Here is a 19,040-nt window from a genome sequence, read left to right on the forward strand (position 1 = left end):
TCTACAAGTAAGGTCTTATAGTCACAAGGGCCAGGAAACATGATCTAGAATAGTTACTATAGCAACATTTCCTTTTTATAAATTTTTAATGCAGGGAAACTTGACCAAGATTAAAATTGTTAATGACATTAGAGGAAATATTATTACTTCCTGGAAAACAGTAATGGATCACTTCTGACTACATAAGATTTGAAACATTCAGAAGGATGAACAAATAATGACTAATAAATCTCTTTGATCAAGCTGTGGCTTCATTTTAATCCTTAAATGCCAGCATGATTTATTTTACATTTGATACTTTGTCCCTATATAATTATTTGGCTGTTAAAGCAAAGGCAGATTTAATTTGGGGTTTTGTAAAGAAATACTGTTAAAGAGAAAAAGGTTCCAATATTTGGAAAAACAACAGGTTTAGAGTAGTAAATATAAATCTGAGGACAAATGATGTTTGTTTTATTAGACTCCAATGTGATTATTTTGCACTTGCCTGGTTTTGCTTTATCTTTGTTAATACTATAATTAAAAACACATTTGGGTAAAAAGGTTTTCTTCTTTCCAATTGGTCTGCTTTTTAGCCTGAAGCATTTGTTGGTGCAGTAAGATAACCACCACATCATAATTCATCAACTGGGATGTCCTTGTGAGGAGTGTAAATGTTTAACTCCCCGCTACTCAGAGAAAAGCACTGGGGGGTGGGGTTCCAGTAATGATGGCAAAGATCACTTGATAGGATTTTCACTGAGACATCTTTTCAGAATAAAGCTTTACTTTCTTCAATAAAATAATTTCAGAGTTAAAGTAGGAACTTCAAGGAGCTATGATATTCATAGTGGACTAATGTTTAAAAGACAGAATCGAGTAAGGCAAAAATATATGATGCATATTTTAGAAACATGTAATTTATGAAATTATATGTATAGTGAAGGATTTTATCAAAGAATGTAAATAATTTAAACTTTTATTTATTAGAGAGATGGTGTTATGAGCACTCTCAATTTAAAAAGGCTTTCAGTTAAAGTTACCATGATGCTGTTTGTGGAATGCTACCTATTTAAAGGTAGTACTTAGGCGAAAGTGTGTTTACAGTTAAGCTTTTTAAGCACCTTTAAGTCACTTAAAATATTTATTAAGTACAGATAGCTTACCTCAGAAACATAGGGCTAGAGAATTAATATCTGGGTATAAAATATTTCTGAGGAAGAATTTTGGAAATGAATGGCTCATATCCAGACAATTAGGCACAAAGCCTGAAGGACAGAGAAGTCTTGAACTAGCTCATACCAGAGATTCTCTATCAATGTCCCAAATTCTTGACTGGCTAAAAAGGATTTTTCTGATTCTAATAGTTTCCAGTAGATTCCAATAGATCAGTAATGATTAACTAGAGTGTTTTACTGGGGATTTTAATGCTGTGTCTACATTCAGCAGGAGAAAAATGATATCAGTTAGTGATGTCTGCCATGAACGAGGAAGAGGGAATGACAGATGGGAACATATTTTTTTTTTCTTGCCCTATTTACATCCATTTGAAATGGGTGCTTTCTGGAACCAATAAAGGAAAGGGAGATGACCTTAAATTCCTTTTTCCTGTCCTTTATCAGATAAGCTGGGTCCAGAATGAAGTAGGTTTAATAGATATAGCTCTTATTTTTTACCTCACACTGCATTTCCACTTTCCTGATGTTCCCTGGTTGAATGATCTTCACCTCCATTCTACTCCACCTTAGCATCTTCACTACCTTGATCTTTGCTTGAGCTTTCTTGAAATTCTAAACATCACTTCTCCCTCAATCTCCTAGCCATCGGCTCTCTCTCCTGGCTTAATGCCCATTTTTCTTCCAGTAGGCTCCTAGTTCCTTAGGTCCTACCTCTGCTCTCAGCCTATTAGGCTGATCCTCTATTAATTCCCATCCTGCTCCAACTTAGATTCTTACAAACCCAGGCAGTATAGTGTAGTCATTAACAATGTGGCCTTGCAAGCCAGGCTGCTTGGGTTAAAATGCCAGCCTCATCATTAACTATGTGTGCCTCAGTTTTCTGAGGACATAATAATAGTAACCTCTGCCATTATTGTCATATGGATTATGTGATTTAATGCACACATAGTACTTAGGGATATGACAGGTCACAAAATAAGCAGTTGGTAAATATTATCATAATAATTATTGTGCTATTGTCATAGATATTCATCTGATCTCCTAACAATTTGAGCCTCTTGGACTTAAGTTCTTGTTCTGTTGAACCTTCTCTAGAACTCTCATCTCTGGCTCAGTCTAATTGTCTATTTCTCTGCCCCTACTCCTTTGCAGCTGAGATTCCCTAAAATAAACAAACAAACACGGTTACCACCAACAAATAACCTTGTTTCACTCTGCAGGTTGACACTGCTATAAATTTATAGCTTTCAGGCTCTGGCTGGCCTCCTACTAACCTTGAAAATCCCTTTCCATGCTTCTGGTTGTTTTTCTCACTCATTCCCTCATTTGCTATTCTAAGTCACCATCCTTCTTTTCAATTCCCCAAGATACTACTGACACTTTTGCCTTTTCCTTGACAGTTCTTACATGAACTACTTAGTTTCTTATAGCTAAGAACTTAGTTCTTACAGCTAAGAATATACTCGGTTCCTTTGTTCCAATTCATAGGAAGAGGTCTTCTATCTTCCACACTAGACTAGTTATCTACTACGTTGTAGGTGTTATCCTCATCTGTTCCTTTGGGGACCTGACCACACCAATTATCTCTTCTCTCCCTCACTGTTTTAGGTCCCAGACATTCTCAAATCTCTCCAATCTTAACAAAACAAAATAACACCCCTACGAACTATGACTCCCCCTCATCTGCCATCCTATCTCCTTTCTGTATAACTAAATTTCTTGACCTTGCCAAATGACCTAGGCTGAGAATACTGAATAGAGAATAAGGCAATTATTAAAAACAGAGCAATGCATAAGTAACTAAATATGGTAGAAGTTCTAAAAAGAGAAGTCCACACTGGCCTCCAGTCTCTTACATCTATTCACTGCATTTGTTTTTCTGCCAAATTCTTTCCAAACCCAATTCCTAGGTAGACAAGGAGCACAGTGTTATGCTTCTTCCTTTCACTCACTCCTCAGTACACTGAGATCTGACTTCTACTCCCAACACCTCTGACACTACTCTGCCAGTGTCTTTCTTTCTAATTGCTAAACCTAAAGGACACTTCTTGCCTTATGCTACTTCAGCTCCCTGTAATACCTTCATGCTATTGTGACCTTTTGCCTTGAAACTGTTTTCCAAAATGCTGTCTTCCTTGGTTCTCTTCCTACCTCTCCTACTGCATCTTTTTTTTTTTTAAATCTCCTTTGCTAGCATCTTTTCTCTTTAAATCTTAGAATTCCTTAGACAGAGTCCCCTCCTCCAGTTTCCTTCCTCCATTTTTTTCCCTGGTGGTCACCTTTTCCAATGCCTTTATAATAATCACTGCCATGCTGGTCACTCTTGGTCCCTTCTAACTATCTCAGATCCCTAATCCTAGACTCCAGGAGGTATTGCCTAAGCTTTCCCTGGCCCTTCCTCTTGCATTCCAGTGGCCAGACAAATTTAGCAAGTTTATTATATTTCACCAGGTCTTACTTTCATCAAATTGGCTATAAACTCCTTGGAGAAATACATTGGCACCTTCTATTTTCTTTTCTAAAGATCTGAACATAGCACAGTGTCTATCATTTAGCAACTGGCATTCAGTAGTGTCTTCTAAATTAGCTAATAGTTGTGTTTATTTCCTTTCTGTTGTAGTGCTTATGGATGCCAACTCATGTCTAAAACAGAACTCTATTGCTATTCCTAAATTACCCCTGTTCCAGTGTTCTTTCTAGCCAAAGACATCACACTACCTAATACTCATTTGCTCACCTTAGACCTCAGGAATCATCCATGAGCTGCTCCTTCCCTCTTCTTCCATATCCAATCCATGGGCAAATTCTGTTAGCCCTGCTCCAAACCATGTTCTGTTCTGACTCTTTGTCACCACCTCTAGCACTACTACCTCATCAAACCACTACCATTTCTCACCTGCCAACTTCTACAATCTCCTGTTTTTTTCTGCTTCTGTGATCTTACCCTTACATTACAGAAGGCTCTTTCCAAACCATTCATCAGGTTATCCTACTCTCTTGTTTTCTAGTTTCATAACACTTAGAATATAACCTAAATTCTTTACTAGAGCACTGGATCACTTAGACCCCTCTAGCCTTTCCAACCCTACCTTCAAATCCAAACCCACCCTACCCTACACTCCTTTATATGCTTCAGCAGCCTAGAAAGCTCTCCTCACAGATCCTCAGATGGTTGGTGACTGACTTCTTAACCTTCTAATTTCTACTCAACTGTTACTTCCCTAGAAAATCATCCTACAAAATAGTTTCCCCATAGTTATTCTCTACTCCCCACACTGTTTTATTTTTCTCGAGAACTTGTTATCAAGTTTACATTTGTAGCTTTTAAAATTAACTTTCTGTGCTACTATAATAGAAACATCACAAAGACAGGGATTTTACCTTTCCTGTCTACTGTTAATCTACAGTATATAGGAAAGTAATTGGCCCATAGTAAATACTTAGCAAATACTAGTTGGAATAATATGATCCCTGTGTCATCTTTACTGGTAGGCAAAGGTTATTGTGTTGTGGGGTAGCATTTTCTGTATGAAGACAACTTTCTTTTTCTTTTATTTTGTAGTGCTGGGGATTGAACTAAGGGTCTTGCACATGCTAGTCAAGTGCCCTACCTCTAAGCTACATCCCCAACTGAAATAACTTTCTTAAATGGGAACTAGCACCAATCTTTAATATCCACAAAACTGTTAGCGTCTAACTAGGATTGCTTCCATGACCAAACTTTAGTTAGGGTCCCCTGGGTCCTCTTTTTTGACTAGGACTTATCCTTGGCCTCACAGCCCAGTTTTAAGCCTGAATCAGTTTAGTGAACACCTGTCCCATCCCTCTAATAGTCAATCAAGTTCCTCTTAGTACTTTTTGATCCACTGACCCTCCCACCCATACCTTGCCCTTTGTCTGCCTATAATTTTCCACCTGCCCTGGCTGTATTTGGAGTTGAGTTCAGTCTCTCTCCCCTATTGCAATCATCTTGACCCTACAGAAATAGTCCTGAATAAAGTCTTCCTTGTCATTTTTAATAGGTGTGAGGAATTATTTGTCTTTAACACTAAAGACCAAATGTTTACCTACTGGGCTTGTAGCCATTCACCTAGTGAATTTTCACTCTCCCTATGCAACTTTCATAAGCTCTTTGCAGTAGGGAGGATCAGGCAGACTCTGCTTGTTTCTGGGACTACAGAATCTGGTTTCTCTAAGCCTGGAGGGGAAAGCCAGAAGAATAAAGGTGACAAGACTTTAAAAAATCACCTCCATAGTGACTAGTACTTATTCAATTTGTCACATTTATTTTCAGTTGTTCTTGTGGTGTTATTTTAATGAATAATACAAGCTCAATTTAAAATGACACCTCAAGCCTCTTAAACAAAACATGTCCAGTGTATAAATAAACAGTTCCCCATCTACCACATAACCAATATAATTCACATGCAGCCCACTCCTGACTTTGCCACCGACTTGAGATTCAGATCATACCTGCAACATCAAACTCGATCTCCAATGTGACCTTGCTCGTGATGGAAGAATCTCGGAGGAGCTGATTGGCCTCCTCGAAGGTGCTGTCTTCAGTTGGAATTCCATTAATGGCCATCACTCTGTCTCCAATCTGTAGCACCCCACATCTAATTTAGAGCCACATGTTAGAGGTTGTAGACTGAGTAAGTACTCATCAGGTTGAGCTTGCCTAATCTATCTTGTTTGATCCTTGCAAAACAGCATAAGCATTTGGTCTTGTTTTTCAATGCTGTGGGCATCATGTTAGACCAACTGCAGTGTTTTGTAGTCTGGTGTTAAATGATTATAATTGTGGGAAAAGGAATCCTGAAGTATTGCAGAGAAGTAATTAATAATTCATAAACACAGTGCTGTTACAATCTGATCTGAGCCAACATATAGCAATGATGAATGTACATCCTGCATGACAGAGAAAGTATTGACATTTGAACTTCAGATTTTTGGCATGAATTTTCTCCTTTTTAATTAATATAGCTTCTAGTCTCCTGACCGACAAAATCTGCCAGATAAAGGCATCCATGCTCATAATTATTCTTGAACCTGATCGAGAAAATAAAATTTTATTGTCAGAACAGAAAGTTCATTACATCTTGCATTTCCTGCATTGAATTAATTAGCCACTCAGTGATAGCCAGTACCAGAAATGCAGAACAGAAAAAAGATGCTGGGGAAGAAAAGTTTCTCACCTCTCTGCTGGGCTGTCAGCTTCAATGTAGGAAATCAGAGGTGGGGAAGAGAGTGTCTCCGTGGCAAACACGCTGCCCTGCAGTTGGATTCCAAATCCCGTGACAGGATCTGCTGTCAGCACAACCTCGGTGGTTTCTGTGTGAACAACCTGTCCAGCCAGTCCCACTGTGCTAGAGGCTAAAGACACTACAGAAGAAAAATACATGAAAGAGAGTGACTTTAGGTTCAAATACTAGGAATACTAGTATTTCCAAAATAGACCATGTCTGTGTACAAAAGTTCATTGGCAACAATGGGAGTTTAAATACTGGCCTTCCAGCAAAACATTTGCCCAGAGCTGAACAAGATAAATGAATCTTCCAAGATTTGTCACACTTCAGTCATGACACCAGTGTACCCCCTCCGTGTCCCCACCACTCAGGAACTGTTGTGTGGGCTACAGGGATAGGACAGAGATAGGATCAGGGTATGTGGGTTCTAGCCTTGGCTCCAAAATTGAGAACCAGCTGGGGAGGACTTGCTATAAGCCATTTCATCTTTTTTGTGTGACTGTATCCTATCTAGGAAAAAAGGAGCTTGGTTGCCTGGTCTAATAGTTTTCCATCATGCTTTTACTTACTGATTACAAACAATCCAACCTTCAGCTTTGAGGCAACAATCTACATCTGGCCTCATGAATGGTCAGGCTGTGATGGTCTACAACCTTACTCCAGCACTGGATTGGCACCATGGAATCATTTAAATGCCATCCACTCTTTGTACTCCCAAATTTGGTCTCTTCAGTCCTTGTTCTTTCCCTGGGTGTCCAGCCTACCTGTTGTCTCCTATTTCATTCATTTCTCTAACACTCATCTGAGTGTCCAGCTGGACATCTCCATCTTATTTCCATCCTTAGCTTTGATCATGAAAGGGCTACTCCACTCCTGGATGCCTCTCTCAAGCCCTGCCCACTGGTCCCAGCCTCCTATGCCCTCAGAGCAAACATTCTGCCTGTAGGATCCTGTGGAGAAATGTTACTTTCTCCAAAGAAGGGTCTTCTATCACCCTTACTTTAATTGACACCTCAAAATTCTCTCCCAGCACAAGCCATTTTTTTCACCCTCCCTACATGGGACAAGGAAAGAGAAAGATTTATAATACTTGCTCCTCACACACAGTGCTTTCCCCTTCAAACTGCTCCTCCTTAAAATTCCATAATCGGTACTTTGTCTCATCTTCAAATCCAGTTTTCTACTTTTTCCAAGTTCTGTCCTTTATCCTTGCTGACTTCAGGTTTTTATTCTTAATCTGTCTCCTTCCTCTACCTGTAGCTTTTCTTTGATCTTATCATGGTGACAACCTTCTAACATGTTGGCTTTGTGGCTCTTCAGCTCTTAGCTACTCCAGCCTACTTGAACTGTCAGCAGCCCTTCCTTCAAAATGGATTGATTTCTAAGATCTCAATATCGAATCCCCTCATGGATCACACACCCTGTATATTGGTCATGTTTCCCAGTCCCTACAATCTAACATTTTCCTCTTCATGACTTGTAATCCCATTCTCTTTCACTTGTCTCCTGATCCACTGGTTTTCAAATAATATCACTAACAAGAATTTTTCCTTTTTGAATGAAAGTATCCTAAGTAGACCCTTTGCATTCCTTGTAGAAACAGAGTAGGGGTAGATCGTGGAAGTGTTCCCTAGCATCATGCATGACTCTGGGGAATTCAGCTGTAAAGTCGTTGTCTACCATAGCCTCTCCCTCACTGCTCTCATTTCTCATTAACTCCACATGGACCCCGGAGACCATTTCAATGATGCATCTGCTCTTAGCAGAGATTCTTAAACCTCGTGTGATTCGCCCTACTCGAATATTTTATGCTGTTTGCTAATGCTCAGTTAACTTCACAGCTGTAACAAAGTTGCTGAAGAGAGTTAGAGAAAATCACTATAAATTCATATTACTCTCACTTGGGCCCTGAAACTCTTTGTTGGAAATTTATTTGGTTTCTTACAGTGTCACTTTTAAACATTTCTATTGTTATAAGGGTCAAACATTATGCTTTAGTTCATTTTCTATAAGAATAAAAAAATTCAACCAATTTAACAAGCATTCCTTAAATAATATTAATCTCGGCCTAAACTTCTGTACCACCAATTTCTTTTTTTACATTACCTTTCTTTCATTTCAAGGCTCACTCCTCTTTTTAGTGGGTTTTAGGTTTATTTGTTGTTGCTGTTTTTGTGGTATAGGGGTTTGAATCCACAGCCATGAAGACACTAGGTTGTACTCTACCACTTTAGCCATGCTCCCAACCTCTTTTTAGTGTTTTTGATATTATCCCCTGACCACTCCATGATTTCGTGCCATAAAAACTTTCTCTTGCTGCTTTTCTGAACTTTCCCACTCACTCTCCTAGTTTTTGACCTCTGCCTATAGATTTTTACCGATTATGAAATTGTTTAAAATTTGTCTTCTCCCTTCATTCTTTGCTAAAACTGTTCTCAGAGATGACTTCCTGATTGCCAAAAAGTCAATGGCTCCATCTGCTCTTAACTACTCTGCAGCAACTAGCCAGGACAATCCCTTTCTTTCTGAAATTGCTCTGTAGGTGTCAGTGAAACTCTGCTCTTCCTTTCTTGCTGTCTCAGTCCCTTGCTAGAAACTTTGCCTCCTTCTGTACATTTTACAAAGACTCCCCCTCCAGTTCTATCCTAAGTTCTACAATACAACCTCTGCATGCATTTTCTTAAGTCTATCGAGTTTCATTCAAATTTCAGTGATCAATTTCTTCTTTTGATACATATCTTATTCACAAACATTTCACTGGCTTCTCAAAGTTATTATTTTCAAAATTAGGTAAACCATCTCGCCTTTCTCATTCCTTTCCCATTTCTATGAAAAGACCATCATGCTTTCAGTCTTTGGGCCTTTGACTCATGACTCCCATTGTCTCAAATTTAATCAATTGCTAGGTTCTTACAGGATGAAGAACCTGTAAGAACCTGTATGTATCTTGCATAAATCTTTTCCCTTTTTATACTTTCAATCAGACTTTCATTACTTTTTATTTCAACAATTTATTTCAACAATTCCAATGTACTTATTTCTGAGTTCTCCTCATTCTCAATGCTTTCTAGATGTTATTGCCAAATGAACTTTCCTTGATAAGGCCCCAACTTCCCTCTTCCAGTTAAAATGGGGTTCTCCCATCACTACTACAGGTTACTCTATCAATTTCCTACCAGTATCCCTGCTAATGCTCCTCCAACTTGCTGCCAGGGTGAGCTTTCTAATAGGCCAAGGTTGTTTCCCAGGTTGGAATATTTCAAAGGCTCTCTTCCTATAAACCGAACTTTTCAATTCTAGCAGTGCACACAAAACTATTCATAAATTCATCCTGTCCCGCCCACCTAGTCTCATATACCCTCCTGTGCCATGTGCTCCAGACCTGCTTGCATATCTTTGTGTCTTCATGTACATAGTGCCCTCTGCCTCTTTAGTCCCTCCCCTGGGATGTCAAAGCCCCTTTCCATTTTAATACAGGCGGAATTACTTACTTTCCTACATTTCCACATTCCTATTTCAGTATCAGATTTTTATTTGCCTGCCTGTCTCTCTGCTTGACCCTGAGTTCTTGATGAAAGGTTGGCACTAGATCATCTCAAGATTACCTTTGAAATCTTAGTGCCTGGAACATCTGTAAGAGCTGAATAAATGAGGAACGAATCATTTTATGTTATCAGCTACATTTTTCTTTTTGGAATTAGCACTTCATGTAGATGCTGCTGAGTTGCCATAAGGACCCACAAGTCACTCTTCAGGGCCCCAACTTTTCTATCTTGGTAGACCACTGTAGACAGGGTTAAGGGAGGGTGAGATGGATCATTTGCTTAGGAGGGGGTAAGGGAAAAAACCCTACTGTTCCTTAAGAGGCACCATCATCATTCTGCCTCAACTGAATTCTGGTTAAAGTAGTATGTGATGTGTATGGGTAGGGGTAGCTACAATTAAAGGTTTTGTGTAGGTAGTGATTTGGCCTGCAGTTCCAGTGTCTGACATGGACTATCATATATTAATTTAGTTACATTTTCTAGTGTGGCTTTGTTGATACTGAGTGTACTTTTGATTGCTCACAAAACCACTAGAGGCTACCTCTTTCTGTTGGTAAGAATGTGGAGAGCTGTGTTCTTTCCAGCTATAACTCACAGGAGAACAATGCTAGGGCATCATTTATGTGGCAGGTTATTTCTACTCACCTTCTAGGGAAGCTTTTTGGATTTCAATAGCAATGTTCTCTTCTAAGTGAATCTGTCTACAGGTTCACATCAGCATTTTCTTCCACTTGCGAGCTCAATTTGGGATAGATTTTTGAGACCACTTAACTGGAATTAAAATCTGTTTTTGAGTTAGCTGTTTCCCACCTCCATTAAGAAAGAACCAGAAATTAAAAAAAAAAGTTACTTGAATAGTAATAGGTGGGATTAGATTAGATGTAGTGAAGACTTTATCAAAGGAGTAACTTGCTATAATTTTGGGAATAGAGAAGAGAATTCAGGGGTTTCACCTTAGAAGATTTTGGAAATAGAAGTAAGTACTAATTCAATCAGGGTATCATTAAATTTATCAGCTCTATCTGGAGACAAGTTGATGTGACAGAAATTATTAGGCAACTTAACTTAGGACTTATAATAATTTATGTATTTATTATATATTGATTTGTAATTATATAAAGTTATTTATTTTGTAACTATAGAATTATATAACTTAAATTTCATAATTATTTCTAAAAGTCCTTTGAAATATTGGAATCTGTTCTTTGAAACAGGAAAACTTCATTTGAAATTGTATTGATTACTTATACATATTAAAGTCTTAGAAACTATATTTATACATAAAAAAGCTAAGTTATAGACATAAAGATAAAAAGCCAAAAGATAAAACCAACCAATATTATTTGTAGAAGAAAAGGATGAGCTTGATTGGTCTGCCTCATTAATATAGCCAACTAGCAAAAGAAAATAAAGGTGACTTATGAATTATAGCCCTGTAGGTTAAGATTTCAGTGGAAAATTCCTCTCCAGTAGTAGATACTCCTGCAAGGCATTTAGCTAGCAATAGGCTATAAGTTATTGGCTCTAGCACTAAGATTATCTACTTTTACTCAAAGTAAAGATGTAAATGACTAAACTGCTGACACCCTACACTTGAGTCTGGCTCGCTAGTGTGCACCCAAGCTGTGTTCAGAATTCATGTCTGCTCTGCCCCATTCTCATTCATGCAAGTCATGTTTTGTTCACAACTCTTCAGTTTTATTGGGAATAACTGTCTTTCATAATTCCTATCATTCCTAGTGTAAGGAAGGGAAAGGGAATCCAAAGACAGAGATTTTTAAACTTTTGCCTCTAAATGTTAAAAAAAATCTTCCAAGTGTTTGTTTAATTTAAGAGGCAGTGAAGTGAGGTTTATTATCAGATATGAGAAGCATTTAAAAAGTAAAGAGAGCAAACATGCTGAAAGGTTTGTTTGCTTATTTATTTATTTAGCAGTTTTCTGGATTGAACTCAGGGGCTTGGGTTTGCTTAACAAGAGCTATGTCCCAGTCGTTTTCCTTTTCTTCTTTCTTTTTTTCAGTATTGGGGTTTGAACTCAGGGCCTACACTTTGAGGCACTCCACCAGCCCTTTTTTGTGATGGGTTTTTTTCAAGATAGGGTCTTAAGAACTATTTGCGTGGGGTTGGCTTTGAACCGCGATCCTCCTGATATTTGCCTCCTGAGTAGCTAGGATTATAGGCCTGAGCCACTGGCGCCTGGCTCTAGTCCTTTTTCTTTAGTTTATTTTTCAAATAGGGTCTCATACTTTTGCCAGGCCAGCCTCAGACTGCAATTCTCCTACGTCTACCTCCTGAATAGCTAGGATTTCAGGCATATATAACCATATATGGCCCCTGAAAGGCTTATGCCTGAAAGGCTTATTAGCATAAGATGCTTTTATTATTTGGTCCTGTTATTTGAGACCTTTATCTCCCTATTGTCCCATACTAGGATTGACTTCTATGACTCCAATGCACTGTGAATCATGTGATTTGGTTCAGGAGGGCAGAAGAGGTAGTCAACAGCTCCGTATCTGCAAGATATAAGGGTGGTAGGCAGCTTCTGAGCTTCCCACATGAGGGCTCTATGCATGGTTACTTCTAGAAGCTTACCATGAGCAGCTTTCATCTTCTGTTCTTTCTTCAAGGGTCGGTGGGAATAGACATAAAATTTGTTAGGTTTTTTCATTTTCTTCTTTTCAGCTCTTTTCAATGTCACCCTCTCTAGTAGTAAGTGATAGTGACCTAAGAGCAAAGGCCACTCTGGTATGTGTTCTGACTTTTGCTATTTGCCAACTGGAAACAGGCTATGTGCAGGAAGGAACAAGCTAGAGCCACTGCTCAGTCATGCTGCCAAGACAGGGGCCTGATGGGGTTTAGGAAAGAGCCTTGGCCTCTGTGGCAGCAGGAGGACAGCCCAGGCAGTGGAGGCAAGGCCAGTAAGATTCTGGAAGAGGATGCAAGAGAATTTCCTCTATGACATAGCTCTGCCACCCTCCCTGGGCTTTGTGACTCTCCTCAAAACCTAAAGCTCAGTGAACTCATCATTCTCCTTGAGAAACAAATATGGCACCTTCCTGCTTTAGTCTTGTAATGTGTTATTACAGACTTTCTGTATTTCTCCCTTTGGTCAATGATACAGAATGTTTTAATATTTATGGGAGAATATTCCATTCTTTTCTTGCCATGTCCTTACTTTGTACTAGAAATATATGTGAATTTTTTTTTTCTGTTTTGCAAGCTCTGGCCTCTACTCATCACCAATACAGCAAAGAGACTTTTTATTATATTTCTGACTTTTGCCATGATTCACCATCCATACAAATGGCCTAGTTGCTATAGAAACATAACTATTAGGAAGTGGGCAGCAAATGGTGGCACAGAATAAAGACATAAATAAAGTGGGAGAAATACACCAGGGTATAGTGAAAGTGGCAATAAAATTTTTACTCTCAGTTACTTGGGAAGACTTTCACATCTAATGTAACCAATCAAGCTTAAGCAATAAAACAAAGAAAAGAAATTTTCAATATTTTGGCAAGGGGTGGGAATTTGGAACAATATCATTATTTTTTTCAGGTCTTTTTGAAGTGAGAATAAAAATTCATAGCATTTTTTGGTTTTATTGCTTGATTAAAATATAAAATGTATGCTTTCCTGAAACACAATAAACATCTTGTTGTATGCATTGTCAGTGGTGATCTAGTGGCTAATGTCTACAGAAAACATGAATAGAAATTTCTGGAAGTGGGTTTCTGCTTGTATTTCTACTACATTAGAGAATAATGTGCTGATTCAAGAGAGAATTTATGAGCTGGTTATGGGCATCAGTGACTGTGGCCTCAGCGTTGTTTCCTACTACAAAATTCAATACATGTAAATATCAACTTGCAATAGCCAAACATATTATCAGTCATTCGTGTTTACTAATGGCCTTAATTAACACAGCAAGTTTTACCTAATATAAACAAATGGTAGCCTCTGAAGCAGAAGTACAAACATTAATGAATTCATTTTAATTGTTCTTCCCTGCTGAGGGCTTTTAGCCTGTTTCTGTCAGTGACAGCAGTGCCCTTGAAGCCATTATATGCAAAAAAAAAAAAAATATATATATATATATATACATATAAATCCACTTCAAACCCTGAAGACATTAAATGGAAGACTCAAGACCTATCTACGTAAAATGGCAAAGTATAACTATTGTAGAAAAGGTTTACAATTGAAAATTGTAACAATAGATTTTCATGTGTGATGATTCAGATTCAGGTATATAACACAAACTATGCAATGTAGCAAACAAATAATGTTTACTGTCCAGCAAAAAGATGTGATGCTAAAATGAGAGGCCTTCTGTTTCTAGAGTCTAGGTTCATAACCAGTTCACTGCATTGCCTACAACTGGTTTCTTCCAAGAGTACACAATTTAATCTCAGCTAAGAAATGAGTGGGTCTCTAGTGCTTCTTGTTTTCTCTTTGACTAATCTTAATCTTCCATCATTCTAATTTCAATTTATTGTCATTTTCATATATTAAAGATGACAAATCTCTTTATATTTGAAAGGATAGGCAAGTCAAAAATCATGAATATACCACAGGCAAATCAAAGATGGTGGCCTTATCTTTTCTTATGGTTTTTTATGTAAGGAAAACTTCAAGTTCCTGTAACACAAAAAAAATGCTTCCCAGTGTGGGCAATGGCTAGTGTCCCATGGTGTTGGTGGCACTGAAGGGATTGGTAAAAGATCCATCAGGGATGTTGAGTTCCTGGCAAACAAGTTAAAAAGAGCTAAAATAGCCAACCACTACTCACAAGAACATTCTATTCCAATACCAGGCTGGGATTATCCAGGTTTGGCTTTATTTAGATTTGGTTTTATTTGCTCAAGAATGTTCTTTACTTTTCATTTTCATGGTAAGCACAGAAAGAGACCCATCTTCCTTAGGTTTCTTTTCAGGGACACAGTCACATCCACCATAAAAGATACAGGGCAAGAACTACTCACACCTTTCCAAGCTATGATAAGATCTGGTTGGAAAGGAAGGATTGTCTTCCCACAAAAGTAATGTGGTTATGGTGGGAGATGATAATCTTCCTCAACAGAAAAGAAAACTTAAGGGGTGATCTGTGTTTCTTTCCCATTAAGATATTCAATCATCTTCTTTTCTTTATACAAACAGCCAGCTATTGCAAAGCAAGGAGTCAAATACATCTTCTAAGTGTTGCTTGGTTTATACATGCATGGATATCTCCAAAGATAATACTGCTAAGCATGACAGTTGGAGCTCCTAGACTTTAGGATGTGTGTAAAGATGGGCATGCTTCCAACCCTTTTAATGCTGTCATAGATAATAAATACATGTGAGAGAAGTGATTCTGACTAGGACAGGTTCATGAGGGAAGTAATGGGAACTTGGGAAATGAGACATAATTTGAAAAGGAATGTTCAAACTCACTGATTTTTTGGAGAAGGTCAAGCAAAATAATTTGGGATGAATTTTACAAAAACATTGAACAAATGCATGAGATTCTTGTATTTATCAAAAGGGGGATATAGAATTTGTACAAAATTTCTTTAGCAGGAATAAGAAAGTAAGAACAAAGGTTCGTGTCCAGAGCTATCCAAAATATAAAGGAGTCTTAAAAGAAAAATCACATCTTTGATTATTTTTTAACATAAAAAGAGTAAGAAAAAAATCTCAAATAAAAAGTTGCATGCAAAGATGGTATGAACTAATTCAGTCTCAAGTTATATGCAGTGCAATCATTGTCTTGTAGGAGCTGTTCATTACTTCCTATATACTTGATCGTTTAAACCTTCAAAATTCTCTTCCCATAGGTTTCAGTATGTCCAATGTCCACATGCTTCCTGCAGGCCAAATGACTACCACTGGCTAATATTTCACTTACGTGAGCTTTTGAAGTCTTTCTTTTTCAGTCTCCTCCTCATCATGGTTCCACGTGGGCTAGTGGAGTAGAGGCTTCGAGGTAAAGTCCCCATGTTCAGGGAACTCAGGCTGTATGCGCTCATGGAGGTAGGAGAGAAGGATGAAGACACCATAGCTGCTGTAAGAGAGTGAAGACTTGGCATAGAGCATTTCCAGGTGGGGCATAAACCTGCCACCCTTGCCAACCGGTAGCAACCCAGAAAAACACGTGATGTACAGCAGAGGTTACTCGGTACCCCAACCAAACAGACACCAGGCCTTCGGAGCTGGGAGCCAGTGCTTTAGAATCTCAGAGTTACACAGTTTTTATGTGCTGAGAACTAGCAGGATCCTCAGCTGTATAGAGGAACACAGAGACTTTCTGAATTTTGCTTTAGACAAAATAAAAACATTAAGACAAGCTTTTCCATAAAACAACTCTATGCATCAGATACATAATCTCATTTTCACAGATATTTTCCGACATGATTTTCATAAGTGATTTTACAGACACAAAGCTCCAAGAGTCTATACACTGTAATCTATATAATACTCTGAATTGTTATCTCCTGAATTGCATATAAAGCATTCTGAACATTTACATCCTTTCTTAATGACAAATGCTTTCTAATGGAAAAGAAAACGAATCAGAAGATGTCAGAAATAACATTTTGTTACTGAAAAAAAAAAAAAAAAAAAAAAGCAGACAACATCCATGAAGCCAAAGATGTAATGAGTTAATGAGCTGAAGGAAGGAGTGAAGAGTATAATTTAAATGAAAGACCGGAGGAGAAGTAGTGGAACATTACGAGGGCTGTTTGGAGGAGGCGCTTTCGGGAGTGTCAGGGCTGGCGCTCTGCCATGGTCAGGGTGGTACGTGTTATAGTGGCACTGGTTGCTGGCCCAGGAATCCCAGGGAAGTTGTCTGTCGCTCCTCTGAATTTTCACTGCCCATATGAAGTGATGATGAGAAATAAGAAAAACAAAGAACCAAAAAAAAAAAAAAAGAGGAAAAAGTAACTGAATTGCACAAATTAAAAAAAATTGTAACAAAAATGAAAGCTGCTTTCAAAGAAAAAAAATCGACTTGGCTTTGCCCTTTCCTCAGTGGTCAGCAAAACAGACGATTAACACCAGCTTTGGAAACTTCATCTTCCCAAGAATGATGCATGTCTTTCCCCACCCCATTTTTCTCCTTCTTAAATGGCTACTGAACCAATTTCTAATCTCCCCCGTGCTTCACAGCAAAGATTAAAACCATTTTTTTTAACTTAAAAGTTCCATAATGATCTATGGCATAGGGTTAGTAATTAAAGATTTGCACATCTTGGCAGGTTAGTAGCACTTGTTTAAGAGAAAAAGAAAAGAACAATAAATCACATTGGCTCATGATTTGCGTGGTTTACTGGCTACACATCACAATTTACTGCTCTGACATTTTAATTACACTAAGTTTCACCACATGGACTTGCTTTTCCTCAACAATGAACCACTCTAATCAGCTGTCAGTATCAGAATCTTATCTGTATCCTGACTTAATAAGGAGAAGATAAAAGTCTCAATATATTTTATGGCTTCTTTTTGAAAAAATTATTTTTTGCATTAGAAATATTTAGTTCTTAAAATACTTTGCATGTTCTTATATTTCTTTAAGCTACCATAAAATTGTGATAGTGTTTGTTTTAAAGTTTTGGGGTTCCTTTTATTTTTTAAATAATGTTTCCATTCTAATTTCAATGTCACTAAGATTTGATTTTCTACCCAGAGTTCTAAAATGTAATATGATATTTGTTACTACGTGTAATGGGAAGATTTTCATTGAACAGTCTGAAAGAGTTAAAAATAACTATACATTTTTATCTTGTTCTGCTTTTGTGATTCTAATTTAAGTATCTGACATGTGAATTATTTAACAGTATTCACATAGAGAGGTTGAACACTGCATATATTTTTTAAAGGAGGGTCATTTAGATAAGAGCTTAAATTCTACCGTCCATGAAGTCAGCTTCCTTGGCCCTTCTCATCCTTTCTTGAGTAAGACAGTACATGGAACACAGCCCTAGCACGGACGGTCACCATGGAGTGACAATGACCTGGGTTTTAGTTCTGCTTGAACCTTTCCTCTCTATATGACTTTGCCAGCCACTCAGTCTCTCTGAGCCTCAGTTTCCTCATATGTCCACAGGAAATCATGAAAACATCTACTCTGCAGGACTGCTGTGAAAATTATGCACATATGGTGCTCAGTGTGGTGCTGGTCCACAAAATAAAAATAAGTGAACAATGAGTAATATTGATTCTGCTTACCATTCTACCTATTACCAACAATAAAATGTCCTTTAAAGAAGATAAATGTGTCTCTTGCTCAACAAATTTCACTCACTGGTCCGTTGAGTTTCAGAGGACTGTGAAATCTGCAGAAGAACACTTTCATAGCCACCATAATTTTGTAGTTCTAAATTCTTCTGACCCTTTCCTCTACCTCACTGCTGTTTCGGGTCAGAGTTCTCTCTCCCTCTGCACCACCCTAGTTCAAGCCACCATCTCCTTCACCTAGACCACTGCAATAACTTCAGACTTGTCTCCCTGATTCATATCTTGCATACCTGCTTTCCAGTATTCACACATAGCTAGGGTGAATCTTTTAAATGTGTGATCTTTTAAATACATATGTTTGATCATGGGACTCCTTATTTAAAAAAAATTCAATTTTGTCAATTATATTTCAATAAAAATTAAAGATAGAAAAGGCTCCTAAACCAGCACCAATTAGGTGTACTCTGCAGCCAAATGATGCTGTCTTACAATAGACCAAACCCATCAGCTTTTTCTGGAAACCCTGAGATTGCCAGTAGATGTGATGATGAATTATCTTTTCCTTCCAAGTTGGAAACAGTCACGTTTTACTATCCCCCACATACAGCAAGTGTATTTTTAAGGTCAAGTCTTTCTCATTCTTTTTCCTTTCCAACAAGAACAGGTTTATATCAGCCAGAGAATTATTGTATAATTTTCAGGGTCAGGTGAACAGCAATGCAGGGCCTCTTGTTCAAATGGATTAAGAATTCCAAGACAGCTGTAGCAGGGCATTAAACCAAGTATGGGGCCCTTCTGAGCTATTAAACCCCAGTGACTGAACAAGTTGTGTGTCAGTGAGGCTCATTCTGTCTGGCAGGAAATGC

General features: G+C 38.0%; 1 protein-coding gene across 17 annotated transcripts in view; it reads right to left on the reverse strand.

The window, feature by feature from the left end:
* Grip1 (glutamate receptor interacting protein 1) overlaps positions 1-19,040 on the reverse strand; it is a 644,165-nt gene that overhangs the window by 72,316 nt on the left and 552,809 nt on the right. For 9 of the 17 annotated variants that reach the window (XM_074083851.1, XM_074083844.1, XM_074083842.1 and 6 more), the window contains 4 exons: positions 16,668-16,805; positions 15,842-15,997; positions 6,356-6,542; positions 5,631-5,776 (listed from right to left, as the gene is read on the reverse strand). In XM_074083851.1, the coding sequence (XP_073939952.1) occupies positions 5,631-5,776; positions 6,356-6,542; positions 15,842-15,997; positions 16,668-16,805 (627 nt within the window). The remainder of the gene's footprint in view (positions 1-5,630; positions 5,777-6,355; positions 6,543-15,841; positions 15,998-16,667; positions 16,806-19,040) is intronic. The other 8 variants (XM_074083854.1, XM_074083850.1, XM_074083848.1 and 5 more) reach the window with 3 other exon arrangements.

This window comes from Castor canadensis, chromosome 8 (assembly GCF_047511655.1).
Source record: "Castor canadensis chromosome 8, mCasCan1.hap1v2, whole genome shotgun sequence".
In the NCBI taxonomy this organism is placed as follows: domain Eukaryota; kingdom Metazoa; phylum Chordata; class Mammalia; order Rodentia; family Castoridae; genus Castor; species Castor canadensis.